The sequence below is a fragment of the Carcharodon carcharias genome, chromosome 13 (genome assembly GCF_017639515.1).
Source record: "Carcharodon carcharias isolate sCarCar2 chromosome 13, sCarCar2.pri, whole genome shotgun sequence".
Lineage (NCBI taxonomy): Eukaryota > Metazoa > Chordata > Chondrichthyes > Lamniformes > Lamnidae > Carcharodon > Carcharodon carcharias.
The window spans coordinates 416,996-432,828 of record NC_054479.1 but is presented as its reverse complement, the minus strand read 5'-3'; the positions used below and the strand labels follow the sequence as shown (position 1 = coordinate 432,828).

General features: G+C 45.0%; 1 protein-coding gene across 1 annotated transcript in view; it reads right to left on the bottom strand.

Moving 5' to 3' along the window:
- The window catches only part of LOC121285649 (scavenger receptor class B member 1-like), a 77,172-nt gene that overhangs the window by 15,887 nt on the left and 45,452 nt on the right, over positions 1-15,833 (bottom strand). The window contains exons 9-10 of the mRNA XM_041202307.1: positions 14,459-14,532; positions 1,383-1,434 (exon numbers count right to left, since the gene is read on the bottom strand). Coding sequence (XP_041058241.1) covers positions 1,383-1,434; positions 14,459-14,532 — 126 coding nt within the window. The remainder of the gene's footprint in view (positions 1-1,382; positions 1,435-14,458; positions 14,533-15,833) is intronic.

Below are 15,833 nucleotides of genomic sequence, written 5' to 3'. Positions count from 1 at the left end.
GGGCTGGCACAGTTTGCAGTGCTGACTCCCCGCAGGGTATGACATGGCTGAGGCTGAAGTAGGTGTTCCACGGAGAGAGGCTGGAGGTCTGATGCCTGCGAGCTGGCACACTGGTAACCAATACAAACAGCTTTGATTTTATTTGCAGGTTTTGGCACTGAGACAATGATGGTGCTGTGAGGTAGGAGGGATGCCCCATCCATGAAGGTATTTTTTCTTGTCACCACAGAACCATCACCAGAGGAACAGCAGGTGAGAAAGTGAATGGGTGAGACGCTGCTGGACACAGATTGCAGGGTCGCGCCTCTCAATTGGTCAGAGCCACAGCTCAGGGCTAAATGTGGGGTGGATGTTACAGCAGGAGGAGCACAGCCCTTGTTAGCAGCTGATGGAAGCAGTGGAGGCAGGAGGCAATCCCCATCAGAGCATGGAGAATAACACCTGAGAGGCTGAATCCCTGGGATTATTTACAAAGAGGATCCATGTGGAGGAGCAAAAGGAAGTGTGTGGAAATCTAGTTCCCTGAGGCTGTGGATACACTTGTCCAGTGGGTGGAGGAGTCCAGCCATGCTATGAATCTCAACATGACTCAGCCCAACAAGCACACGAGTAACATCATTGAAAGAGTGGCCTCCATAATGGGGACTCAGACATGATTGGATGCGGGGCCAATAAGATGCCTTTGACAATGTGGCTGCAATAAGCAGGAGTCTAGAGAGGATGGATGCACCATGACAGAAGTACAGGCAGATATTCTGACCCTTCTACACAGCAGCCCTGAAAGAGGCAGCTAGTCCTCCTGTCGAGGGGGCTCCTCCTCAAGGCACCACACAGTCACCTTTCAGCCCCCGGCCCCTCTTCCAGGGACCCAGGTGCTGATTCATGCTCCCACGATGGAGGGTGCCCCTGCAAATGGGGCAGTCTGTGGCTGAGTCCTCCTGGGTATGGCATCACAGAGGTTTGGGGCTACAGGCATCAGAGAGGGGAGCAGAGCAGGCTGCCTCCTATTGGCCTCAGCCACAAGGGTAGACCACGTAGAGGCATGTGTAAAAGATTTTACAAATTACCGTAGTTTCACCAAGGGCCACCCGTGACTGTATTTTTCACTCCTCCCAGTTCCAGCTTTAAGCCTCCCCTGGTGGAGCCAGTGTGTCTGTCACTGTTTCTGTCAGTTAACCCTGTGATGTGCTTCATAAGTTGAATTCTCCGGCCTGTATAATTAACACAGTTTCTCTAGATTTCCTTTAACGAAAACATAGCGAGCAACCTGTTTCATTCTGTGAGCCGCACTCTGCAAAATGGAGTTCCCATGTTTCATCTGACTCCATTTGGAGGGAGGTTATATCAATATGTTTTTAGATCTTCTCTGATGATGTCCTTACCTCATCAAACCAAATTAAAGGAAGCAGCATAGTCTGCATTTTCCCAGTAATTCTAAAGAAGGAAAGGTGAAAGGTTATTATGCTGCCTGATAAAGCGTGTAAACATTTCAGAATTTGATCATATGCGCCATTAGCAATCTGACTCTGACTTTGGTTTCAGGAACTCTGGCTACATACTCTCCAGATGAGGTAACAGTTCCATTCCCTGCCAATAGTTCTTTAATGAAAAAGATCTGATTCATTATTCGTTATCCAAGAAGCATTATCTCCTTTACAGTCACACCTTATCCAGCTGTAATTGTCACTCGGTTACCATGCCAAATTTTCAATCAATGTTAAATTAAATTGGGAAACAGATTAACAAATGAGTCAGCTGATTAAAGAACGTCACATCACCACTGACCTTAATCATGTTGCAATTCACAGATTACTGAGAGAGATAGATAGCACTGGGTCAGGAATAATAAATTAATAGTGGGAGTCAGAGTAAAGGAGAAAGTAATAAAGTCTAAATCAGAGTTACTGTGCATGGGGGAGGTGATGGTGTAGTGGTATTATCACTGGACTGGTCATCCAGAAACCCAGGGTAACGCTCTGGGGACTTGGGTTCAAATCTGACTACAGCACACGGTGGAATTTGAGTGCAATAAAAATCTGGAATTAATAGTCTGTGAAACCATTGCCAACTGTCATAAAAACCCATCTGGTTCACAAATCAGCGAAGGAACTCTGCAGTCCTTACCTGGCTTGGTACAGGTACACATGACTCCAGACCCACAGCAGTGTGGTTGACTTAAATGCCCTCTGAACAAAGGGCAATTGGGGATGGGCAATAAATGCTAGCTGAGCCACATCTCATGAATGAATTTTAAAAAATAGTGTGGTAAATAAGATTAGAGTTACAGGCACAGATTGTATTGTGGAATAGTGATATTGTAGCTATAACAGAGACCTGGCTCAAGGAAGGCAGGACTGGGGGGTTAAATATTCCTGGATACAAGGTCTTTAGGAAAGGAAAAAACATCAGTATTGGTTAAGGAGAGCATCCCAGAGGAGTCAAGGACAGAATCTATTTGGTTAGACCTAAGGAGCTGAGATGCAAATACATTGCTTGGTGTAGTCTAAATGCCACGGAGTAGGAGGAAGTAGAGTAAATTACAGAGAAGTGCAAGAATTATAGAGTAGCTATAATGAGGGATATTAATTATCTGAATGTAGACTGGGATAGTGTAAAGGACAGAGAAGGGCAAGTGTTCCTAAAGTGTGCTCAGGAGAATTTTCTACAGCAGTATGCTTCTACAGTATGTTTCCAGTCCAATGAGAAAAGAGCCTCTGCTGGACCTGGTTCTTGGAACTGAGGTAGGTCAAGTGTCAGTAGGAGGACATTTAGGGGACAGTGATCATTGTATCATAGGGTTTAGGCTGACTATGAAAATGGACAAAGAACAAACCAGAATAAGAATAATTAACTGGAGGAAGCCAAATTCAAAGGGGTAAGAATGGATCTGGGGTGAATAAATTGGAATCAAAGGAAAATTGTAGCTGAAAAGTGGGCTACCTCCATAGAAGAGATAGTTTAGGGAGTGTCAAGGTATATTCTCTTGAAAGGGAAATGTGGGGCAAACAAATCCAGAGTTCCATGGATGAGAAAAAAGATAGGAATTAAGATAAAGAAGAAAACATGTGCTTATGACAAATGTCAGATAGAAAATACAATGGAGAATTAGGCTGAATACAGAAGGTTCAGAGAGGTGAAAAAGCAAATAAGAGAAGCAAAGAGGGAGCATGAAAAGAGACTGGCAGCCAACATAAAAAGAAATCCCGCAGTCATTTATAGGTATAAAAATAGTAAAATGGTGGTAAAAGGAGTAGGACCAATAGGGACCAAAAAGAGGATTTACACATGGAAGCAGGAGGCATGGTTAAGGTATCAAATGAATACTTTACATCTGTCTTTACCAAGGAAGAAGATGCTACCCAGGCCATGGTAAAATGGGTACTTCAGACACTAGAAGGGTTCAAAATTGAAATGGAAGCTATTGGACAGGTTACTTGTACTTAAAGTTGACAAGGCACCGGGACCAGATGAGATACATCCAAAGATACTCAGGAAAGTGAGAGTGGAAATTGCGGGGGCACTGACTGTAATTTTCCAGTCATTTTTAAACTTAGGGGAGGTGCCAGGGGACTGGAGAATTTCAAACATTACACCCTTGTTCAAGAAAGGTTGTAAAGATAAGTCCAGCAATTACAGGCCAGTCAGTTTAACTTCAGTGGTGGGGAAATTTCTAGAAACAATAGTTCAGGACACAATTAACAGTCATGTGGACAAATGTGGGTTTATTAAGGAAAGCCTGCTTAGATCTCTTAAGGGAAAATTATGTTTAACTAACTTGCTGGAGTTTTTTGAAGAGGTAACAGAGAGGGTTGCTGAGGGTAATGTTATTGATGTGGTGTACATGGACTTCCAAAAGGCATTCGATACAGTGCCATACACAGACTTGTGAGAAAAATGATAGTTCATGGAATAAAAGGGACAGTAGCAATGTGGATACAAAATTGGGTGAATGACAGGAAACAGTAGTGATTATTGGATGTTTTTCGGCCTGGAGGAAGGTTTGTAGTGGAGTTCCCCAAGGGGTCAGCGTTGGGACCCTTGCTCTTCCTGGTATATATTAATGACCTAGACCTTGGTGTACAGGACATAATTTCAATGTTTGCAGAGGATGCAAAACTTGAAGCGATGTGAGCTGTGAGGAGGATAGTGTAGAACTTCAAAAGGACGTAGACAAGTTGGTGGAATGGGTGGACATGTGGCAGATGAAGTTCAATGTAGAGAAAAAAGGATACAACTGTAAAGAGGGTGCAGGAGCAGAGGGACCTGGGTTTAAACATGCATAAGTCACTTAAGGTGGCAGGACAGGTAGAGAGAGCAGCTTTTAGAGGAAAAAGTATCTGGGCTTCATTAGTAGGGGCATTGAGCAAAAGAGCAAGGAGGTTAGGTTGAATTTGCATAAGACATCCAGTTCTGGACACCACACTTTCAGAAGGATGTGACAGCATTGGAGAGGATGCAGAAAAGATTCAGGAGAATGGTTCCAGGGATGAGGAACTTCAGTTATGATGATAGATTGGAGAAGTTAGGATTGTTTTCCTTAGAGATGAGAAGGTTGAGAGCAGGTTTGATAGAGATATTCAAAATCATGAGGGTTCTGGACAGAGAGAGGGAGAAACTGTTCCCACTCATGAAAGGTTCAAGAATGAGAGGGCACAGATTTAAAATAGTCATTTAGTAGTCCAAAACTCGAGTATTGGCTGCCATCAAGCCAAAAAGATTTTCTGCTTATCTCAAAATGAGTAATGTGGTATATGAATTTCAGTGTCGGTGTGATGCCAGGTATGTAGGCCGTATGTCCTAACGACTGGCAGATCATGTCAAAGATCACAGTCCTTCGGCTGTTCACAACAGGCAAAGTGCAGACTGTATCAATCCTGCCCATATTTGCAAAATTCAAAACATAGTGTCCAACATTAGATAGGATTCCACGATTGGACAGCACTTTCTTAAAAAGGAAAGTGACTTCCATGACCTTGTGCTAAGGATTACAAGATTATCAGTCAGACTTGCAGTGTGGCTCACTAACACATGACAGAAGCTACACAGGGGGCGGGAAGACAGGGGGTGGGGCCGGGGGGGGGTGTGGGGAATGTCCACGCCCTGCACCTTTTTCAACTAAACAAAAGCTTGGGGGACAGCCATTCCCTGGTTCATTCCCCATGGCAATGCCTTGACCAATCAGAGTCGACTTTACTGGTTGAATTTTTGAGATACCTTGCCCTTCCAGGGTAATCTGAGGTAGACTGGAGACTTTTTGGGGCCAAAAGTAACAGCCTTGGGGCTGTTCATGAGTTTGAGTGATGTAGAATGACTTGAACAACGGATGAAGCTAGCTGTTTCACGCTGCTACTATGCAGCAGCAACATGAGTGGTGTTCACCACTAACAGGATGCTGCCATCAAGCCTAAAATCATACTGCCTATCACACAAATGAGTAATGTGGTACATGAATTTTATGCCAGTGTGATGCTGGGAATCTAGGTCGTACATCCCAAAGACTGGGGGATCATATCTAACAGCATGTCCCAACCGCTGGTCACTACATACAGAGTACAGACCATACCCAACCAACCTGTGCTTCCAAAACTCAAAACACAATATTAGATGTGATTCCGTGCTTGGACAACATTTGCTAAATAATCTTCAGTGTGCTAAGACTTATGCTGACAACCAATTTAAGATTGTCAGTTGGGCTCGCAATGTAGCACATTTGCGTTTACTGGAAGCTACACAGTTAATACACAGGGCACTGTTCTTTGCAGACCAAAAGAACATTTACACACATTGTGCCTGTTTCAGCTAAACAAAATAAGTGACAGCCATTCTCTAGTTCATTCCCCAGGGCAACGTCTTCACAAATCAGAGTCAAGCTGCCTGGTTTAAATTTCAAATAATGCTCAGCAGTTAACTGTCAGTCACTATCAACTGGTGCATTCTCCATGGCAATACCTCTACCAATCAGAGTCCACTTGACAACCAATCAGCACTGTCTTCTCATACTGTATAAATTTGTTGTTTCCCCTGAAATTGACATTTTCTTGTGAATTGTCCTGATGGGTGCAAGATGAAAATCTTTGAGAAAAAAATCTCTTTTTTAAAATCAATACTCAAGTTCCGTACTGCCAAATGACGATTCATTTTGCCTTGCTGAACTGCAAAGCTCAGTCTGCTGTTTTCCATCTAACGAGCAGCCTCACAGAAAAGGAACTCTGCCCAGGTGGCATTACTGGCCCCCTCTACACTGCTTCTGCTGGAAATTCTGTAACACCCCACCTACAAAGCTGATTTACCTATGCACGTCCATTTCATCATATGAAGGCAACACCACCGGAAAAGTGAATTATCAGCATTGGTTTTCAACCCACCGACTTCCATGACCTCATTGGACTTTGATTCTGGACTCTGAAAACCATGTGAACCAATATTTATTTTCTCTGTGGTCTCTGTACTGTAAAACCTTCTTTCCTCTTTACTGTCTGAGTGTGGATGTGATGTTGCGAACCGCCTCCTGAATTTTGAGTGTGTGCAAATAAACTAACCCTTTGAGTGCATCCTATCTCGAGTTTGCTGCGGGGTTATTAATGGAAAATTGGATCACATCAAGACCGAGGAGTTGGGAAATATGCCAGTGCTAATAAAGAGGGAAACAAATCAAAACACCTTTCAGTTTACAGACGGGTGGTGAAAGGAGAAATTAGTGCTGTTTAAATTAACCCCCTCCTGTCCAAACAGAAATTGGGAACTCAAATCCAGGATCACCCACTTGAATTTGACCAGAGTCCAAGTAAGACTCGAGCCAAATCTGATATAAAAAGAATCAACTGGAAGTCAAAAGAAAAAGCTCAGTGGCTGGAACAAATTTTAAAACACACCAATGTACCACAGCAAATTCCTTTTCCACTTACACGGAGAAAATGGCAACTTTTGATGTGGGTCCAGCGAGGAAATTTGAACAGTGAAACTTTAGCAGCCCTTAGCACAAAGCAACTGGAAGCTGTAACTAGGAGCTGTAGTTAAAATTGCCCTAAAGTGAAGAGCAGTGAACGGATCCAGTTGTTGGTAGAACATCTGGATCTCACGTTACCAATAGAGCGGTTAGATACAGAGCTCAACCATGACTCCAAATCCACTCTCTGAGCCAAATCCGAGCTGGAAAAGTTCAGAATGCAGCTAGAATTTCAGGAAAGGGAAAAAGAGGCTCAGGAGAGGGAAAGAAAGAGAGAGAGGCAGAGAACAAGAAAGGAAAAGAGAATTCCAGCTCCAAAAAGGGGAAATGGCACAAGCAGCTCGATTGGAGAAGGTGACCAGACAGCTGGAAGCTGGGAGGGAAAACTTCTCTCTACCCAGTAACACCCTCTATCCCCCTAACCCAGAGCCGCTCTCTGAGGCCCTCAAGTATGTTACATTCATTCTCAAATTTGAAGAGAGTGACGTGGAGTCATTTTTTGCCACCTTTGAGAAAGGAGCAGGACAACTAAAATGGCCATCGGAGATGTGGACATTTTTAATTCAAGGGCAGCTGTCAGGGAGAGCACAAGAGACCGACTCCATGCTGCCTCCTGCTGTATCCATGAACCATGTGCAGGCCAAGGCTGCCAACCTAAGTGCCTACGAGTTAGTCCTGGAGACACATTGCCAGCAATCCCAGAATGCTCATAAGAAGCCCACACAAACCTACATCCAGTTCAAACAGTTGAAACAAATCAGGTTCGGCCGATGGATAAGATCCCTAAGAATCCCACACACCACGCCTCGGCTGATATTGTTGGAGGAATTTTAAACTTGCCAACCCTCCAGCCTGCGGCCCCACTTAGAGGAGCAGAGAATTCTCCCAACCCAGGATGCAGCCCTCACAGCTACAATCTCATCCATCCCCTCACCCAGGGCATTTTGGAAACTCAGTCAGACCCTTTCCAAACCATTCCCATGAGCATTGGGAAGGCAGCAATGTAGCTCTACCTGGTATGGATGTGGGAGAGGCCACTGCCAGCGGCAGTCTTCCTCACATCCAGGTCCTGAAAGGATGGCCAAGCTCAGGAGCAGGCTGCCTGCCTGTTGCTGTGCCAACCTAAAGCACCTAGCAACTGAACTGGGATCCCTAAAGAGGCCAAAGTCCCAGTAAAACCCCGAATCTCCTGACAATCAGTCCAACCACAGCCCCAGGATTTGAACAGCTGAACCTACAGGTTACCAAGGTGGACCAGAAGGAGTGACGCTGCTCGGCCCCATGAGCAAAGGACCAGGCACTTGAAGAGCATTCTCCTGCAGACAGCCCTGAGCAGCTGGACTATTACTCACTGTGTGCACCAACCACCCTGCTTAAAACTGGCATGAAGATGGTGCCTTTCAAAGCTCAGGACATCCCAAAGCACTCTAGAGCAACTGAAGTAGTTTTTGGAAGTGTAGTCACTGTTTGGAAGTAGGCAATCCGGCAGCCAATTTGTGCACAGCAAAGGAAGTTAAGGATTTTATAAGATTAAAAGAAAAGGCTTATAAAGTTGCCGGAAGTTGTAGTAAACCTGAGGATTGGGAGGTTTTTAGAATACAGCAAAGGAGGACCAAGAAACTGGTAAAGAAACGGTGAATAAAACTTGAATGCAAACTAGCAAAACACATAAAAACAGACTGTAAAAGCTTCTATGGGTATTTAAAAAGGAAGCATTTGGCTAAGACAAATGTGGATCCATTAGAGGCAGAGTCAGGAGAATTCATAATGGGGAATAGAGAAATGACAGAGAAGCTAAATGATTACTTTGTGTCTGTTTTACTGAGGAAGAGACAGGAAATTTCCCAGCTTTAGAGATCCAAGGGACTAGGGAAAATGAGGAGTTGAAGGAAATTAGTATGAATAAGAAAGCAGTGCTGGAGAAATTATTGGGGCTGAACGTTGATAAATCTCCTGAACCTGATGATTTACATCCTAGAGGGTTGAAAGAGGTGCCTGTAGAGATAATGGTGACCTTTCAAAATTCTACAGGTTCTGGAATGGTTCCCACAGATTGGAAGGTAGCAAATGTCACTCCACTATTTAAGAAGGAAGGGAGAGAGAAAACAGGAAACTACAGACCTGTTAGCCTCACATCAGTAGTAGGGACTATGCTAGAATCTAGTATAAAGGATGTGGTTAATGGACACTTGGATAATAATGATCTGACTGGGCAGAGTCAGCATGGATTTACAAATGGAAAATCATGTTTGACAAACCTGTTGGAGTTTTTTGAGGATGTTACTAACAAAATTGATAAAGTGGGGTCGATGGCTTCAAGCGGATTTGGACAGACTTAGTGAGTGGGCAAGAACATGGTAGATGGAATATAATGTGAAGTTATCCACTTTGGTAGAAGGAAGAGATGTGCAGAGTATTTCCTAAATGGTAAGAGATTAGAAAGTGTAGATGTACAAAGGGACTTGGGTGTCCTTGTCCATAAGTCATTGAAAGCTAACATGCAGGTGTAGCAGCAATTAGGAAGCTAATGGAATGTTAGCCTTTATCACAAGAGGATTTGAGTGCAGGAGTAGTGAAGTCTTGCTTCAATTTATAGAAGCTTGGTTAGACCGCACCCGGAGTACTGTGTGTAGTTTTGGTCCCCTTACCTCAGAAAGGATATTATTGCCATAGAGGGAGTGCAACTAGGGTTCACCAGACTTGTTCCAGGGCTGTCGGGACTGTCTTATGAAGAGAGATTGGGGAAACTGAGCCTATATTCTCTAGAGTTTCGAAGAATGAGAGGTGATCTCATTGAAACCTACAAAATACTTAAAGAACTAGACAGGGTAGATGTAGGAAGATGTTTCCCCTGGTTGGGGAGTCTAGAACCAGGGGACACAATTTCAAAATAAGGGGGAAGCCGCTTAGGACCAAGATGAGGAGAAATTTCTTTACTCAGAGGGTTGTGAATCTTTGGAATTCTCTACCCCAGAGGGCCATGGAAGCTCAGTCAGTGAGTATGTTTAAGGTAGAGATTGATAGATTTCTGATTAACAATAATATAAGTGGTTATGGGGGCAGTGTGGCTAAAAGGTATTGAAGTGTTTGATCAGCCATGATCATTTTGAATGGTGGCACAGGCTCAATGGGCTGAATGGCCTTCTGCTCCTACGTTCCTATGAGTGACCGCTGCACTGTCAGAGGCTCAGTACTGTGGCTCCGGCGAGTGGGGTACGGGCTCCGGCCAGAGATGTGGTTGAGGGAGGGGCAGGATTGGCAGCTCAACATTCCGGGATATGGAATCTTCAGGCGAGACAGGGGAGGGGGTAAAAGAGGAGGAGGCATTGCATTATTAGTTAAGGAGTCAGTGACTACAGTAAGGAGAGGTGATATCTTGGAGGGGGCATCAAATGAAACTTTGTGGGTAGAACTTAGGAATAAAAAAGGGGCAGCCACATTATTAGGTGTTTATTATAGACCCCCAGATAGTCAGCAGGAAATTGAGGAGCAAAGATGTGCACAATTTGCGGAGGTGTGTAAAAACAATAACAATAGGGTAGTTATATTAGGTGATTTCAACTTTCCCAACATTAATTGGGATAGACATAGTGTTAAGGGCTTGGATGGAGTGGATTTCTTGAAATGTGTACAGGAGAACTTTTTAGGTCAATATGTAGAGGGTCCAACAAGGGACGGCACAGTGCTGGACCTAATTCTTGGGAATGAAGCCGGACAGGTGGCTGAGGTGGTGGTGGGGGATCATTTTAGTAATAGCGACCACAACATGGTACAGTTTAAAAACAAAAACAAAAAACTGCGGATGCTGGAAATCCAAAACAAAAACAGAATTACCTGGAAAAACTCAGCAGGTCTGGCAGCATCGGCGGAGAAGAAAAGAGTTGACATTTCGAAACGTTTTGAAGGGTCATGAGGACTCGAAACGTCAACTCTTTTCTTCTCCGCTGATGCTGCCAGACCTGCTGAGTTTTTCCAGGTAATTCTGTTTTTGGTATGATACAGTTTAAGCTTGTTATGGACAAAGAAATGGACAAGTTGCAAAAAAAAATGTTTTTGATTGGGGGAGAGTGGATTTTAGTAAAATAAGGCAGGATCTGGCCAAGGTAGACTGGGAACAGTTACCTATGGGGAAATCTACACAGGAACAGTGGAGGGCATTCAAAAAGGAAATGTTGAGCCTGTACCCTTCCCCATGTTCCCTCTATAGAACCACAGAACCATATAAAAGTTACAGCACAGAAGGAGGCCATTTGGCCCATCTTGTCCATGCCAACCCGAGGACACCCAGGTGCCCTTTCTAATCCCACCTTCCTGCACCCGGCCCATAGCCCTACAGCTTACAACACTTTGGTACTTTGTAAAAGAGTTTAGAGTTTCTGCCTCTACCACCAACTTGGGCAGTGAGTTCCAGACACCCACTACCCTCTGCATAAAAAAAGTTCTTCCTCATGTCTCCCCACACCTTCTGCCACTTATCTTGAATTTATGTCTCCTGGTTCTAGAATTCTCCATCAAGGGAAACAATTTTGCAAAATTTGACTTCCCCCAGTTCAACACTTTTACCCCTGCCTTATCTCTGTCCTTTTCCATGGTAATGCTAAATCTAACTGAATTGTGATCACTGTCCCCGATATGGTCGCCAACTGTCACTTCACCCACTTGCCCTTCTTCGTTCCCCAAGACTAGGTCTAGAATTGCATCTCCTCTCATTGGTTGAAAAAATTTTCCTGGACATACTGCATGAATTTTTCTCTCTCAGTGCCCCTTATATTGTGTGAATCCCAGTTGATATTAGGATAATTGAAGTCTCCTACTATTATTGCCCTCTTGTTCTTACAAGCAGAAATTTGCCTACATATTTGTTCTTCTATCTCCCTTTCACTATTTGGGGGTCTGTAGTATACTCTAAGTAGTGTGACTGCCCATTTTTTATTTCTAAGCTCAATCCATGAAGCCTCGTTTGTTGACCCATTTAGTATATCATCCCTTCTCACAACTGGAATTGATTCTTTAACCATTAGTGCTACCTCCACACCCCCCCCTTTTTTTATCTCCTACTCTATCGTGTCTGAAGACTCTATAACTAGGGATATTTAGCTGCCAGTTTTGTCCCTCCTTTAGCCAGGTCTCTGTTAGGCAATAGGAAGGAGTAACAAGCTCAGAGAGCCATGGATGACCAGAGATAATCAGGATACAATGAAAAGGAAAAGAGGCTTTTAGCAGGTACAAGGGAAGCAAATCAGCAGAGGCATTAGTGGAGTACAGAAAGTGCAGGGTGGGGCTTAAGAAAGCAATTAGGAGAGCAAAGAGGGGATATAAGAAAGCTCTGGCTGGTAAAAGTAGGGAAAATCCCAAGATATTCTATAAGTATATCAATGGGAGGAGGATAACCAGGGAAAGAGTAGGGCCCATTAGGGACTAAGGGGGCAATCTATGGGTGGAGCCAGAGGACATCACTAGAGTGTTGAACAATTACTTCACATCTGTCTTCACCCAAGAGAATGAGGATGAAGGTACGGAACTCGGGGAGAGAGACTGCGAGGTTCTTAAGCAAATTGATATAGAGAGTGACAAGGTATTGGAGGTGTTGGCAGGCTTAAAAGTGGACAAATCTCCAGGTCCAGATGATTTGTGTCCCAGACTGCTGAGGGAGGCAAGGGAGAAGATCACAGGGGCTCTGACCCAAATTTTTAATTCCTGTCTGGCCACGCAGGAGATGCCAGAGGACTGGAGAACGGCTAATGTGGTTCCGCTATTTAAGAAGGGTTGTAGAGATAAGCCAGGGAACTACAGACCAGTGAGTCTCACATCAGTGGTAAGGTAACTATTGGAGAAAATCCTGAAGGAGACAATCTATCTCCACTTGGAGAGGCAAGGTTTGATCAGGGATAGTCAGCATGGCTTTGTCAGAGGGAGGTCATGCCTAACAAATTTGATTGAATGTTTTGAGGGGGTGACCAGGTGTGTAGATGAGGGTAGTGCAGTTGATGTAGTTTCTATGGATTTCAGCAAAGCCTTTGACAAGGTCTCACATGGGAAACTTATAAAGAAGGCAAATGCACATGGGATACAGGGTAATTTGAGAAGGTGGATTCAAAATTGGTTTAGCTCGAGGAGACAGAGGGTGATGACAGAAGGATGCTTTAGTGACTGGAAGCCAGTGTCCAGTGGCGTACCACAGGGATCTGTGCTGGGTCCCCTATTATTCGTCATCTATATAAATGACATAGATGACTATGTGGGGGGTAGGATTAGTAAGTTTGCGGATGACACAAAGATTGGCTGGGTGGTTAACAGTGAGGTTGAGTGTCTTGGGCTACAGGAAGATATAGATGGGATGGTCAAATGGGCAGATTAGTGGCAGATGGAATTTAACCCTGAAAAGTGTGAGGTGATACACTTTGGAAGGAGTAATTTGACAAGGAAGTATTCAATGAACAGCATGACACTAGGAAGTTCTGAGGAACAAAGGGACCTTGGCATGTGTGTCCATAGATCTCTGAAGGCAGAGGAGCATGTTAGTGGGGTGGTGAAAAAGGCATATGGGACACTTGCCTTTAACAATCGAGGCATAGATTACAAAAGTAGGGAGGTCATGTTGGAGTTGTATAGAACCTTGGTGAGGCCACAGCTGGAGTACTGTGTGCAGTTCTGGTCTCCACATTATAGGAAGGATGTGATTGCACTGGAGGGGGTGCAGAGGAGATTCACCAGGATGTTGCCTGGGATGAAACATTTAAGTTATGAAGAGAGGTTGGATAGACTTGGGTTGTTTTCATTGGAGCAGAGAAGACTGAGGGGTGACCTGATCGAGGTGTACAAGATTTGAGGGGCATGGACAGGGTGGATAGGGAGCAGCTGTTCCCCTTAGATGAAGGATCAGTCACAAGGGGACATAAGTTCAAGGTGAGGGGCAGGAGGTTTAGAGGGGATGTGAGGAAGAACTTTTTTACCCAGAAGGTGGTGACGGTCTGGAATGCGCTGCCTGGGAGGGTGGTGGAGGTGGGTTGCCTCACATCCTTTAAAAAATACCTGGATGAGCACTTGGCACATCATAACATTCAAGGCTATGGGCCAAGTGCTGGTAAATGGGATTAGGTAGGTAGGTCAGGTGTTTCTCACGTGTCGGTGCAGACTCGATGGGCCGAAGAGACTCTTCTGCACTGTGAGATTCTGTGATTCTGTGAGTGGGTGACGGGCTTTCGTAAGTGGGGTACTGATTCTCTCAACTCCTGAAAATTGATTCCTCATTCCACACACAAACCCCTCTCTCCATTACACTCATCCACTCAATTTCCAAAATTCTAAATGATGAGTATATTTTATATATTCTCAGCTTTAACCAGCTTTACCTCTTCACATTCTCCTTGTGTCTGATCAAGTTTGGGTGGTTAGGATTAGGATTAGTACTATATTTCAGTTGATAGTCACCACCTTCAGTGTTAAACTGCAGTCACTTTCACTTGCTCTTTAAGTAGCCAGAAGTTTATAAAAATGATCCAATAAACTCACCTTATTCCTTTTGCAGACTTAAGGAACAGGTTTAACTGTAATTTAATTGAGACATTCAATGGGATTCCAGATACCTGCAAGAGAAAAATAAAAAGACCGACTTTAAAATATTTTCTCTGAAGTGTCAATAGTTTCGTTTGCTCAATAATTGATCATGTTAATCAGTGTTAACTTTTCCTAACTTTCCATTAGTTCATTCTTGCCTCAGTTGGCTAAGTTAAGAGTCAAAGTGATCACTAAGTTGGATATAACTTTCACATTCCCTTTTTCCAGAAATATATCCCTCAGGATTTGCCAGTCACTCTGACTTCATCAGACAGAGAAATCCAAAATTTACTGAGCTTTTTTTAAAATGTAGGCAGCTCCATTGAAAAGCACAGTTCCGACCTTGATGGGACAGTCCGACTGCTACTCGCACACAATTCACCCTCAGACCCTGCAGTGTGACACAGCTCGCTAAAAATCCGCGATCCCGCAGAGCTCGCGCTCACCGCCCGCGCTCCCGCAGAGCTTGCGCTCACCGCCCGCGCAGCTCACGCTCACCGCCCGCGCTCCAGCAGAGCTCGCGCTCACAGCCCGTGCTCCCACAGCGCAGTGGGTGGAAACTTTTCTGCCTGTTGGCATCATGGGTGTGACAATATGGCGGGAAGCCCAGGCTGTTGTGAAATACGTTTGTAACTGTCTGCTCCGCCCATCAATGGCCGGCCGCGTTTCCCGCTGTCGGACATCAGGAGCTTCATTGTTCCAAACCCAGCTCACCCCAAACAACCCCCAGGTCACACTTACTGTCCCTGTAGGCGGGAAAACAACTTGGTGCAGAACACGTCTTGACAAGTGTGACATGCTGAAGTCGGGACTTACCGCCAGGGCCTTGCTCACATCATGGACATCCGAGGAGTAGAAGATTCTGGAGCCCGACAGCAACAGGACCCTGGAGGAACGTCCATGACATGCCGGCTGGATTCTCATGGACATGGCTCCACCACGAAGCAGCTCACGGAAGGTGGAAGGTCACCAGTGAGGGTCTGCTTCAGGACATAAGTGTGTTGGCCATGGTATGCTCCAGATGACTGGTGAGGGGCTGGAGAGGAAGATGCAGGTTTGACTGGGAGGGGAAGATGCACTGGGCGGGGTGAGGTTGGGAGTTGGGGAACGAAGGTGTCAGGAGGGGGTCGGATGATGGTGTGGAGGGGGCAGGGTTGAGGTTGGGAGGAGGGTTGAGGTTGGGAGGGGTGGAACAATGGTGTTGTGGGGGCTGAGGTTGAGGGGGGAGGGAGTCCCGGGGAGGAGGGTGTAACAGGGGAGAATACGGCAACTGGAGAAGGAGGTCGGAGGGAGGGGAAGGAGTTCGGAGAGGGGAGAAGGAGCAAGGCAG